The sequence below is a fragment of the Diprion similis genome, chromosome 13 (genome assembly GCF_021155765.1).
Source record: "Diprion similis isolate iyDipSimi1 chromosome 13, iyDipSimi1.1, whole genome shotgun sequence".
In the NCBI taxonomy this organism is placed as follows: domain Eukaryota; kingdom Metazoa; phylum Arthropoda; class Insecta; order Hymenoptera; family Diprionidae; genus Diprion; species Diprion similis.
In genome coordinates, this window is record NC_060117.1 from 4411320 (window position 1) to 4425331 (window position 14012).

The 14012-nt window shown below is 39.5% G+C and overlaps 1 protein-coding gene and 1 long non-coding RNA gene across 2 annotated transcripts in view; one reads left to right on the plus strand and one right to left on the minus strand.

Annotated features, from left to right (window-relative positions):
- Positions 1-14012, plus strand: part of LOC124414079 (hemicentin-1) — a 115824-nt gene that overhangs the window by 59131 nt on the left and 42681 nt on the right. Inside the window, exons 3-6 of the mRNA XM_046894982.1 lie at positions 3461-3675; positions 4099-4209; positions 6196-6414; positions 12902-13198. Coding sequence (XP_046750938.1) covers positions 3461-3675; positions 4099-4209; positions 6196-6414; positions 12902-13198 — 842 coding nt within the window. The remainder of the gene's footprint in view (positions 1-3460; positions 3676-4098; positions 4210-6195; positions 6415-12901; positions 13199-14012) is intronic.
- Positions 1-14012, minus strand: part of LOC124414080 — a 99589-nt gene that overhangs the window by 39048 nt on the left and 46529 nt on the right. Inside the window, exon 2 of the long non-coding RNA XR_006929920.1 lies at positions 12856-13210. This is a non-coding gene — a long non-coding RNA (uncharacterized LOC124414080). The remainder of the gene's footprint in view (positions 1-12855; positions 13211-14012) is intronic.

Sequence of the window (14012 nt, forward strand, 5' to 3'; positions counted from 1 at the left end):
ATTTTTTACTCGACAGACTACTTCGCATGATTTTCCGGGACGTTTTCACTCCGTCAAAAGAAATTCAAAAAATGTTGAAAGAAATTAAGCATAGAACGTCGAATTTTTTTCACGCGGAGCCTTTCGAAATGTAGAAAAAAAAAAAAAAAAAGAAAAAATTCGACCCTTGAGTCAGGCTCAAAACGGCGACATGAATCGCGCGCGAGAGGGTTATCAGTTATCGAGAAGTCCGTTTTTCGAAACCCGATACGCGGCTCCCGAGGGAGCGGCCGAACCCGGCTCGATCCAAGGGTGGATGCTTATGCGGCAGTTCTTCAGCCGACCCTCGTCCTCGTCCTCGTCCTCATCCTCGTCTTCCGGGTCCAGCCACTTCAGCCAGCCGCCGAGCCTCCCTGACGCATAATTTAAATTTATACCCCGTCGAGCGAGTTGGCAGCCCTGCTTTAGAACGCAATAAAAATGATTATACGCCGCCCCGCAACCGATTCGCGTCTGCGGTTCACCCCCGAAATCACCCGGCCATTGTGCCTTTTTCTTTTTTTTTTTTTTTTTTTTATTTCTTATCATCATCATCATCATCCTTTTTCAAAAACCGAACCGGCAGCATGAATTTATTTTATCCCGCGCAGTTTAATTTTCTGTATAAAAATTTTTTCAACGAGTTTCGTTGGTTTTTTTCTTTTTCTTCTTTCATCATCCCAACGTTCGATTCGTTCGACGTTCATCTAATCAATGGTAATAAAAATTACGATTTATGATTTATTTATTTATTTTTTTTCTGCAAACTTTGAAAGTGAAAGATGTAAAAAAAAATTTTACTCCTTATTTTCTAGCTGTTACGAAATTCCGAACGATTTTGAAATTTTTCCATCGGTTACCCTTATATTATCTCTTGAACCTCACTCTTCCACATATTGAAATTTCTCAAGATAAGGAGTTTTTTTTTTTTTATTTTTTCTTTTTTCTTTCGTTTTTCCATCTCGTTTGATCTCATCGAAAATCACAGACGAATCAATATCGTCGATATTGAGTAACTTGCGATGAAAAATTTTTGTGCAAAAATTTCATTTTCAACTTATCTACAAGCGTCGAATAAATATTCAGCTGACACGGGCATTAATCACGTTACGCAAAATAGTGATTATCGTATTCATCCGAGAACGAATAAAAAGTGTGACCATTTTTTTTTTTTTTTTTTATTCTTCTTCCCGTCCCCCGGAGAATACGAAAGTACAAACTCGGTATCGCCTTGACATAAATTGTTCAATCATGCATGTGAAAGTGATAACTCAAGTTTCATTCGAATTGATTTGCAATTCAAACGAGGATTCCTTCGTCGTGAGAGAAAATCACGAAAACAAAATGAAGAAAAAAAACAAAAAAGAAAAAAAAAAAACGAGGTGCAATTAATTACACGTATCTAGGTTTAAGTTGAAAAAGAGAAAAGAGAGAGAAAAAAAAATGAAAAAAAAAAAGTTTAAACGTTTCATTGAACCAAGTGGGGTGCGAAGAAATATATGTATGTATATATATATATATATATACGTGGTAGGGGAGCTCTAAAAAACGTGCTGCTATAACTGGTAATCTCGAGTGTGAAACAATTGATGTTGCCCGCTGACCGCGAGGGGTAGAAATCTTCTAAATCAGTCAAACGTCGCTTATAGAACCTCGGATAAAATACTCGGTAGAGAGCGAAAGCCCGCGTGGAAGAGCCGCTCGCACCCCAAGCTGCAAGCACACTCTTCGCATAAACATTATCCTCCAACGCCGGTTCGCTGCCACTTGAGTAATCCGCCCACTCGATCTATTCGCGAATAAAAAGAGGAGGAAGCACGAACGGAAAAAAAAAGAAGAAGACAAAAAACGCTCGAAAAAGAGAAGCAAAAAACGCAAACACTCACCTCGACGAAAAAGCGTAAAACGTGGGTGAAAAGAAAAGAGAAATACGTATGTATGTACATACTTATACTCACTCCAATTTGCACAGATTTATAAAACATAATGCGCTGACGGAATGTGAAAATTGCAGTGTTTTTGAAAAGATTTTTTCATTCTTGGATCGAAGGATTTGGTATAACTGTGACGGCTGATCGAAAACATGAATGGAAAAAAAAAAAAAATTCATTACAATGGATGATTTATCGATTAATTAAGGAATAAGGATTTTTTCGGGATTTGTGACGAGTCGGATGACGGATCGACGATTAATTGGCTTTGTGATTAGTCCGTTGAACAGTGAAATTATTGGTTCGAATTCCTTAAAACAGTAAGGAATATTTCAGAATTTTGTCATTTAGTCCCGATTTTACTGATCCCAAAAATCATCGATAGTTATTTGATTATCGGAATTTCTGATTAATCTTTTTACGGATCGCACGATTAATTGGGATTTGTGACTAATCCATTAATCGGGGTGAAATGATTAGTTCGGATTCCTTAAGACTGTAAAGAATATTTCAGAATTTTGTCATTTAGTCCCGATTTTACTGATCTCAAAAATCGTCAATAACTATTTTCACCATCTTTCCTCCGCGTCCGTGAAACTGTGCGTAAGATTTATAATAAAAACGAAAAGTGTAACATAGTAGTTACCTTAAACGTTTTACATTGAATGGTGAAAAAATTATTCCCCGATGGTAGATCGATTATACAAAGACTGGGATATTGAAATAAGTGGTTGAAAACCACGTAAATTATTTGCGGAAATCCAAAGGTTCATCGGTTCTCTTTGTAATCAAGCCAGAGGCGTTCTTTTGTCGGTTTTTCATTTTTCATATTCTTCTTCTTCGTTTTTTTTTTTTTCCCACCAACCTTACCCTCCGCTATTTCCCTTCGTATTATTGTTATCTTTGTTCCCAGCAATCGCAATTTGTGACTCGAAGTAAAACCGCGGGGTGAAGTACGCCAGCAGCAGGTAGGTCTGTAGGTAGGTAGGTTGGTTGGTAGGTAGGTAGATATTATAAGTTCCCCGGTGGCTTTAATTACTTTTCCAAATTCCCGCAGCCGAGTAGGCGACAGTCCTCTCGGTTAGCGAGTAAAAAGGAAATAATTATTTCTGGCCTTACGATGGGTGGATGGCGGTAGCAATTAAGGGACGAAGAAGGCGAACGAACCGTTTGCCGAAGAGAGGCGAATCGGCGGCAGCCCCGAGTTCACCGGAATTCGAAAACTTGGGAATTAAGAGAGCCAAGCCGGCAGCAGCTTTAACCCCTTTTGTCAAAACCGGGTCGGTCGCATTGATAATCGCTTTCCGACCATACCGCGTCATCGTTAACTGCCAATTAACGTTCCGCAAGCTCTCGCAGCCAAGGGCAAACTTTATTGAATGTCTAACGACCACCGGCTGCCACGTGGTGGACCCCCAGCATCGATTGTTATCATGACATTGCGTACCGTAGCTCGAGTCTTGCGAGCTGACATCGATCAGCCGTCAATTAAATTGCGCTTCTTGTCATAGCCTCGACGCCCGAGGTGGAGTCCTGAACAACTCCGTACACGCTGCCCTGGTCAATGATCTCGGGAAGAAGAGCTTCTTCCTTGTCGGCGATGGCCACCACAGAGCCAGGCTCAAGATAGCCAACGTCACGTTCAACGATCAGGGCGTCTTCAGGTGCAGGGTCGACTTCGCCGATAGTCCAACCCGCAACTACAGAGTCAACTTGACTCTGGTTGGTGAGTAATTTGCTTCGTTAGGTCAAGACTGGACCCAATCGATTTCGAATATCCATTACCGACTGGTTCGCAAGTTCGTTCTCAACCAGTGAACGAATTACGTGACGTTATGATGTCATTTCATCATTCACAGACTCTCGGAATGATTCTGTCACATTGAAGGTCAGTGGTGTTGTTTGATCATGACCATTGATGACCATGGATGTGCCAGAATCTATCCAAGGTTTGTTACAATTGTACCCAATCTACGTGGAATCTAGTTGAAAAACATTCCAATTGCACGTTTGATGAGAGAAAATGATGAACACTATATGTTCATTAACAGGATCTTGATGCCATGATTGGAAGCAACTGTAACATGATTTGAACCATTGACGGAACAGTTGAGAGAAAAAAAAGGGTTAAATTTTTCTATAATTCTAGAACAGCCAACGAGCCCAGTGATCTACGATGCACAGGGAAAAGAAGTGACGGGAATCGGAGGTCCGTTTTTGGAGGGCTACGATCTGTTCCTCTCGTGTCAAGTTGCCGGTGGTAAGTATACGGCTCGTTATATTTCAGAGTGAAGGAACGCGGTGGGTTGCTCTAAATCATTGCTTGGGATGGTCCATAACTCCGGGAAGTGGTGGTTGGGGGTCGAGCATGAAGACTGTGATGAATGAACTGCTGGATCTGAAAAACTTCTCGAGTCCATGGTGGCAACGAGCCATAAAGGAAGAAACACTTCATCAGACCAATGGTGAAGACGCGACGCGTTTTCTGGTTTAACAAAGACGAGATCAGCATAGGAATTGGTTCGGACTATTTGGCGACACGTTTAGCGAATGAAAGTGTGCAGAGCGTGGAGGAGGAGCATTGAAGCCAATCGAACGTCCCGACGTGTTGTTGCGAGGTAACCAGAGTGGATACACGGACCGCGAGTACTCACCCGGAAACCCAATTTCACGTTAGGACTTTGAGCCCAAAGACGAGAAACTGTTACTGTAATTCCAATTAAATATACTGGGGAGTTTAAGGTCCCGGGGCGATTTCCCCTCACGCAGGCAAAGCGGTCTTCACCCTTCGCGCCCATCGTCAGTCGACTGTATACAATCCTGGTTGGACAGGCCAGGTGGGAACCTCGGGAAGTCCCCTTCAAAGTCAATTCCAGACGGGACTAGGTGTTCCGGAAATTCAGTTAGGCGACCTTGGACAGGATGAATCACAATTCCTAATTCAAAGATACCTTCCCTTAAACTATCCGCTCTACTTCCACTCCTGCATTCTCAGTTCCCGGGTTTCCTCTATTAATGGAATTCTTACTTCGATCCAAGATGCTTTTTCGATCGTGGGTAGCAAAGGAAAAGGGGTCCATGGGTCAATGTCAATGTGACCGGTTCTTCCACTTGGGGAATGTTATCGTAAATGCCAAACCACACGAGCGTTCAGTGTAACCTGATATTGGTTGCGAAGAGCAATTCATCACCAAGTCTTGTAGGGAAAATGAGCATTTGCTTGAGGTATTCTAAGACTAGTATCATTAAGGTTCGAGACTGAATTCAAACCCAATATTTATGGTAAGTAAAAAGTTTATCAATGATAAACGGAAATCAATATCTTCAAGGTTAACCGAATTCTACTCATGCTCAAGGCAATGATTTAGCGTCCGGCATTCTCTTTGTTAAGGTGCTTATAAAGACGCGTTGTACACCTCGAAAACGCGGGGATGCAAAACTCCTATACCGCTTAAGCGATCTGAGTGAAACTTGGGCAATTAATGCCTTATTTTAGCAAAAAGTGGAGCGTCTTTTTACTTTTTCAAAATTTGGAAAAAAATTTTAAAGATTGGTTGCCACCCACAGAAATTGGCCAAATTTTCACAGTTGTACTGAATTGATCGAACTATCCGATATGATGCCACTCGGTGGTGATGAAACACACATTTTGAGGCTAGTCCCATGAGATTTGATGGTGAAATGACGAAATGGCAGCTGATCTAGTTTTCGATTACGAAGAGCACCGAAATCTCATTTTGGTGAGATTTGTCGGTAATTTCTTACCGACATTACACGCATACATTACCGGCATGCGCGTAATGGCGGTAACAAATGTCGCCAAAATGAGATTTCGGTGTTCTTCATAATCGAAAACCAGATCAGCTGCCATTTCGTCACTTCACCATCAAATCTTATGGGACTGGCCTCGAAATGTGTGTTTCATCACCGCCAAGTAGCATCATACCGGATAATTCGATCCATTCAGTGCAACTGTGAAAATTTGGCCAATTTCTGTGGGTGGTAACCAATCTGTAAATTTTTTTTCCAAATTTTGAAAAAGTAAAAAGACGCTCCACTTTTTGCCAAAACAAGGCATTAATTGCCCAAGTTTCACACCGATCGCTTGAGCGGTATAGGAGTTTTGCATCCCCGCGTTTTCGAGGTGTACAACGCGTCTTTATAAGCACCTTAAAGCGTTAAAGTGTAACAAAACCTATATCCACCTACACCAATCCATCAACATTATGAAAATCTTCTATTTCAGGTAGACCAAAGCCTTCGGTAACTTGGTGGAGGGACGGTCAGTTATTGGACAGTGTTGTGGACTCACCCATCGCCAATGGAGCCTCTGGAAAATTTACGGTCAATCAATTGTTCGTCGGAAGTGTTACCCGGGCACTTTGGGGAGCGAAATTGGAGTGCAGAGCACAGGCTGGACCCTTGGGGAAACCTGTCGTTCGAGAAGTTCCCCTGGATATTTATCGTAAGCTAACACCTTCAATTGTTACGTACGATTAGATTCAAACGAGTCTCATTAACCAGAGTTACAATAATTGATGACTGGATTGGTGAATCCAATTGAAAATCACCGTTTTTATTCATCGAACAATAATAACAAATATGAGTAGGTATGATTTATTGACACTGTCTATCGATTGTTTCACCACTCAAAGTAGGACTCCAAGTCTTATTCCTTTGAGTCATGAAATCGTAAAATGATTGAACTGTGAAGAAAGACATTTACATGAATTTCGAGAGAATTGTTTCATAAGTTGTATTAGCATCTCATAGCTAATGGAATTTGAATTGAAATTTCCATCAAAGATTCAAAGTAACGCAAGAGAGATAGAGAGAGAGAGAGAGAGAGGCTTTCAACCAATTTCCATTATAGATCCTAAATTTTGATCAAACGATCAATTTGAAAAAACGAATTCAAGTAATTTTACCTAACTTCACGTACTTGGCGTAAATTCAGATGACTTCAAGCTACTCGATTCTACTTCACGAGTATTAACGTGTCTTCTTAGGACGCCTGATGTGACCTGAAGTAGTTTTTCGACGCCAATTGAATTGAACCAACATTTCAGGAAGTGTAAACTTGATTTCAAAACTTTTACTCAACTTTGAAAACTTTCCTGGATCCTAAATTGACGGGTTTGATTTTTCACCTCCAAGTGTGAATAGCTCAGAAATCTTAGACCTTTAGTTTTTGAAGTCCCGTAGAGTTTTGCGGATACTGTCACATAAGGGTGGCGTAAAAAAACCGACTATTTTTTTTTTTTTTTCCGAGTCTCGTGTGACAAAATGTTAGTTTTTGATGTTTTAAGAGCCCACTCCACAGGACGGCTCGAAAAAAAAAAAAAAAAATTCTAAGAGGTCGCTTCAAATTTTTTGAAATGTCAAAAATCGTCAAAAAATTATAATTTCAGTATTTTGTTTGATTTTTAATTCATGTCGTGGTGTATTATTATCGATTTCTTTTTACTGAATAAAAGAAAAAAAATTTACGAAATTTTAATATGAATATTAAAAGGTCGCTCGAAAAAATCTAAAGAAATGGACCAAAAAATTGAAAAAAAAACTATGAGCGACCTTTCAAAATTCAAATTTCGAACTGAAATTTTCGGAAACATATTTTTTTTTCGTCTATAAAATTATACCGTAACGAGAAAAACAATTGAAAAAAAAAATCGATTTTTGATGATTTCTGACGTTTTAAAAAATGTGGAGCGACCTCTTAAAAAAAAATTTTTCGAGCTGTCCTTTAGAGTGGGCTTTTAAAACATCAAAAACTAACATTTTGTCACACGAAACTCGGCAAAAAAAAAAAATTGTCGTTTTTTTTGCGCCACCCTACTGTCACATTCATGACTATATACATACATATGATTCCAATTTCTTGGCGAGAGGTATTTCGTAGAAGTGTCACCGTAACTCGAAATAGAACGTTCAAGTACGATCAGCCACGTGGAAGTTGGATATTTTTATCCCGTTGGGACAACCAACGGTGGAACTTTCCCTTGTTGAAAAAGAGCTTCCCGATAGTCGCGGTTCAATCAAATAGACCCAGAGTATGAAAATTTGTCCACGTCTTCGAATATTAGGACCGACATTTTTCACCCTTCGCGTGTTTATCATTTCGACTCAGGTTTTTTTCTCAGATAAATGAGGACGATTCGTTGTGATCGAGGGTGCAGGTTCAAGGGCTCGGGCTTGTTTTTCGTTATTTTCAGTTTCTCGTTCGGGTGTAAATAAAAATGAGAGTAATAATAATAATAATAAAATAATAGTAACAACGGTAGGTATAGAAAAAAAAAAAAAAAAAAAAAAAACAACAACCCTTAGCTCGCTGGGGAAATAAACGCAATCTTGGTTTCGACGGTACGGCGGTAAGATTAATCGTCGAGGATGTAGTGTACACTTGATACCTACTCCAATCACATCAATCGACAATCGAACGCGTTTACGGTACGATTAAAAAGGCGAGCCTCGGGGTTATTTATGGTTAGTTGGGCGCTGCTGGTCCAGCCGAGCGTTAAGGGTTGATAAAACTATTCCCACGCAAGTACTCGGATACTTTCGTATCACATTACACACTTGGTAAGTTGGTGTAACGGAAGTTGCGGCTCGACGTTGTTTGGTCATTCCATAGTCCTACAATGAAGTCTCCGGATTAATGACTGGCAAGTTGTTCTCTCACTGTTGTCTGAGCTTCACTTCTACTTCAGGCAATAAAGAAACGAGATTTTCCGGTTAAAGTGAATGATACTGGAGATCGAATTCGATCCCGAGTCCGGGTGACGCGAATTTATGAAAAGGGAAAGATAAACCCCAGGGAAATATAACTCAGGGGGAGTAAAACGCATCCCGAAACAGGTAAATATACTAAAAATAATATAACGCGGGTGAAACTTGTATTACATCTTCGTTGTCGAGGGTCTATCAGACGGGACATTGAGTGACGTGAAAGCAGTCAGGATTAATGCTAGTCACTATGTTCCTGGTGTAACGAAGACCGCAGTTAGTATAGTCTGGGTGAGAATTTGTCGAAAAATGTTTTTTTTTTGCGGCATGGGAATTAAAAATTTCACTTTTTGTGGCAGTTTTCGTTCCGTAAAGTGACGCTTTATACCGCAGCGCACAAAGTTGAGGAATAAAGTCTTTATTCCGGAGTTTTGACGCGCAGTTCGAAGTGCGCATCCCAAACTGCCGAATAAAGTAGCTTCGTCGAACAGATCGCGACATAACCTCACTCTTCGTTTTGCTTTTCAATTCCCATACCGTAAAAAATATTGTACGTGGCATGCCCGTAAACCGTTTTTTGCCTCGGATAATTTCAGTACTCGCTTCTGGCTCGCCTTCAGCTCGTCCTGAAATCTTTATCCTTGCCAAAAAAAAAAAAAAAAAAAAACAGGCGGTTTACGGGCATGCCACATAAATAGCTATTAATCTCTCTAGAATTTTATGGATTGATTAAAATTCCACGGAGAATGTTCAATCTTCCTGAGAAGCCAGCAATGTTCCAATTAAAAGTTAGTCTCGTCGACAATAATGAATTTTTTATGATGAGATAAAATTCGGAATTAAGTCAATCACAATAAAGGCGATAAGAAAACGTAATTTGAATTACAAGAATGTGGAAAGGTTATCGATAAATTGTTATCACAAGACATTGTTTAACAAATTTTTAGGAAATGATTTTTTTTTTTTTCTTTTTTTATTTGTCATGTTAAATGAATTCGTTGATTTCTCTTAATACACGTGAATTTTCGGAGAATTTTCTCATTGTTTCGAAATTTCAGTTTTCGAAAATTTTTAATTTTTTAAAATCTAGAAAAAATCGCTGATTTTGAATACGTTCTTGTAAAAACGTTATACATCACAATTAAAAAGTTTCCCGGGCATTGAACGTATTGTTCCCTAAAATACAGGCTTTACAAATTTTCGAAAACGAAAATTTCAAAATAATGAGACAATTCTTTAAAAATTCACGTGTATTCAGAAAAATCAACTAATTCATTTCACATGATAAAAAAAAAAAAAAAACACATTCCTTAAAAATTAGTTGAACAGTGTTTTGTTTAAACAATTTATTGATAACTTTTGGACAGTATTATTAATCAAAAATTATTTTTCTCGGATTTGATCGAAGCCAAGTAATGGAATAGCGTAAAAATCGTTATTCCATTATTTTCGCTACATGTATAGGTATTTGTAGTATCAAGAAAGCAGCGGAGAAAAATTTTCCACCCTTGGAAAGACAAGTGAGAGCTTATTTCTAATTGAAAAACTTTAGTGCCGATGTTGGCTGTCCTCAAATCCAACAAGGAACTCAACATTGATGCCATTCTTCGTAGTTATGATTACTTTTAAACTGCGGTTGTCACATCGATTCGAACTGATTCAACTGTGATTGCAATTGTTCATTATTGTAATAAAAGTATATCACGTTCAGGAATAAATGATCTGATCCTGAAGGCACTTCAGAGCTTTTTTGTGCCTGATCGAAATCCCGTAAAAAAAAAAAAAAAAAAACTTATCCAAAAATAAGTGGAAGTTTCAAAGTTTTAATTTAAAGCACAAATTTTCTTTCGCTTATTCTTTCTCTCTTATTTTCGAAGAGAATTAAACGGTTTAACACATTTTTTTTTACAATGATCTCGGAGGTTGATTGGAAAAGTTATTATCACCATTCGATTCAACGTCCTCGAATAACCCTTGGATCAAGTTTTCGGATTCACAGTTTAAAAGTTACTACTCTATCGATATTTTCTTTGGTCTAATACCGTAGAAGCAGTTTCCACAGACAGTTTTCTAACGACTATATCTATTGTCCATAAAATGTCCAGCCAGGTTCAAGAATTCATCGAAGCACAATATCAAGGATCAAATGAGACATTGACTTCTGGAAAATTGTGCCCAGTGAAATTGTTTAAATCTAATAAATAATAAATCGATAGCATTTATGATCCAAAGGCAGTGGATCGAGAAAAGCCATTCTAGCATATTTAGGCAAAAAGAGAAATGCTGAAGAGTTACTTTGCGTGCACAAAACAGAACAAGAGGATAGATTTAATCGCTAAAGTAATTTCACTCGAATTCTTTCGCTGTATCTGATGCAGACGAAATCAGTTTGAGGAGGAAACGTTCACTACAACGGAAGTTTGAACTCAGCCATTTAATCACAAATACCTCAACTAGTTGAAAAAAATAATGTTAACGATTCGACCTCTCGTCATCATCGACTAATTATTATTTTTTTTTAACCATTGGATTCGAAGGTTTTTTTTTTCCAAAACAATCAATTTCACTCGATTGAATTATAATTTTCGAATATCACGATGAAGAAGAAAAAAAAATAACTGAAAATCCTTCTACAAAAATAACTTTTGGAGATTAAACGGGGATTCCAAAAACGTTTCAAATCATTCATCACACGTCAACACTTTGGAAAGTATTCCGAAAGCTTCGTTTCGACAGTAATGCTCACTTACATTGAAGTGTCGGATCAATTCCTCGTAAGAATCGCAGCCAAGTTAACAGCTCCCGAAGCGGTGTAATCCATCGTCTGAACGAAAACTCAAGATCACTCGTGTGCTATAAGAAAAGAGAGGAAAAAAATAATTTTCCTGTAAAACTCAAACAAAATAAATAATTACTGTCCTTTTGATTTTCTCGCTCGGCAATTCGTTCCAACTTTTTTGATCAAAAGTCCTTTTATTATCCGTGCGAATCTGACTCCCCCCCCCCCCCCCCCCCCCTCCTCAATCGTGGTCGAGATACTCTGAGAGTTGGTTTTATGCCACAGGATTCCTCTTCCTCCAGGACACGGTCAGACTTAGAAAAGAAGGCGTGAATCTCGTATCTCCTCGCCCTCTTTCACACGAATGAGCTTCCGATTCCTTAATTTACTGCCGATTGCCAGAGAAATAACTCTTTTATCGGGCAGTAAATCTCATCTTCGCCGATTAACAAGCCTCTGCATGTATGCTGTAGGAATATCGAGGGAAAAAAACACCCCGAGACACGATCACCGGGTGGTGTTGGCGCCTCGAATTATCCGCGTCGTACGCGATTGGAATAGGATATCCAACTCGAGAACTCCGAGAGTTGAGGGAAAAAAACGTTTCTAGGATCAACGATGCGGTGAATTCCAGTTGAATATATCCAAAGAAATCCTTGCAGACTCTCACGTGATTTTATCGCGAATGTGAACTCGCATTTTTAGCAATACTCGGCACTGATTGACGGCGGATTTCACTCAATCCGAAATATTTCCTCGTTTTGAAAACAATTTCAAGACCATTCATTAGGAAATCGGGTGCTTTATATAGAAAGGATCAATCTCAGACACGTGGTTTTAGTTTGATAGGTTAAAACTTTTTTTTAATAGCTATTTGTGTGGCATGCCTGTAAATCGCCTGTTTTTTTGGCAAGGATAAAGATCTCAGGACGAGCTGAAGGCGAGACGGAAGCGAACCGGAAGCGAGTACTGAAATTATCCGAGGCAAAAAACGGTTGACGGGCATGCCATATACAATATTTTTTACGGTATGGGCATTGAAAAGCAAAACGAAGAGTAAGGTTATGTCGTGATCTGTTCGACGAAGCTACTTCATTCGGCAGTTTGGGATGCGCACTTCGAACTGCGCGTCAAAACTCCGTAATAAAGACTTTATTCCGCAACTTTGTTCGCTGACGTATAAAGCGTCACTTTACGGAACGAAAACTGCCACAAAAAGTGAACTTTTCAATTCCCATGCCGTAAAAACAATATTTGGTAGACTTCAGGATCATTTTTTAAAGCTACGAATATTGTGTCTACTTCAGTCGTGAAGAAGCTTAGCGAATTCCATATTTGGAACCAAATACAAAGTCCTGACCGGAGTGTATAAAAATCTTAATGAAATGAATGAATAAATACCTTTTGATGAAATTAATAATGTAAATCCGTTTGAATTCCATTCCAGTAAAGCCTGCAGTGGTGAAGATCGTTCTGGATACTGAAGTGATCTACGCAGGACGTCCGGTGGGAGCGAGGTGCGAAACTTGGGGAAGTTCACCGGCCGCAAGGATAATATGGACGCTGGATGGAAACGTAATCCGAGATCCTTCAATCGTCTCTACACAACGAAGCAATTCAACCGTAAGCAAGTTGGCCCTGGTTGTCGGTCGTGAGGATGATGCAAAAGAGCTTACCTGTCGAGCAGAGAATCCCAGGTTTCCAGGCGGTGTTCGAGAGGATCAAAAAATCCTTCGAGTCTCCTGTAAGTTTCCATCTGCAATAACCAATGAGTCTTGAATTCTTTATGTGTAAAAAAAAAGGATAAAAATGGGGTTTTTGGTATGCAAGTGACAAGGACTTCGTGCATGTCAAGTTGCAATTTCATGGCAGTTCAAGGACTTTGGACTTGAGGTTTGACTTCTATCGCTTCATCCGACTTTCATGACCATGTTAAAATGGTTTTGTCATATCGAATTGATCGAGTATCCTAGCATAATAATGTCGAGAAAGAAGTGTTCCAGTAATTGTAGAAGTTCTAGTCCATGTTCAGGTCCGGTGAGAATACACTTCTCTCCTCGAAGGCACGGTTTGTTCGTTATGAATCTATACGGGATTTCAGACACGTACAGAACAGAGGTACACATAGAAAATGCGCGACTACGAAGATGAGAAAAGTGCACGTTAATACCAAGGGTTGAAGAAAACGTCAGAACATAGAAGCCAGACTGGAATCCGGAAGCTTTGCGTGCTTGAGGAAAGCTGCTCTTATCGTCTGGACGCGTCAGTGTCTCTGCTCCATTTTCTCCTTTCCACTATCCTCTCTCTCTCTCTCTCTCTCTCTCTCTCTCTCTCTCTCTCTCTCTCTCTCTCTCTTTCCCTCGCTCTCTAACTTCCGCTCTATAAATCAATATTATCAACGTCCATGCACCAGGTCTTGCCAGGATGACTGGAAAGCTGTTTGGCAAATGCAGCCTCAAGACTGTGCGAATTGAAAGTGGAAGGATGGCCATTCCTGAGGAGAATCACCTGCAACCAAGAACCCAGAGACGAGTGTCTAGGCGCTTGTCGGTAAACCA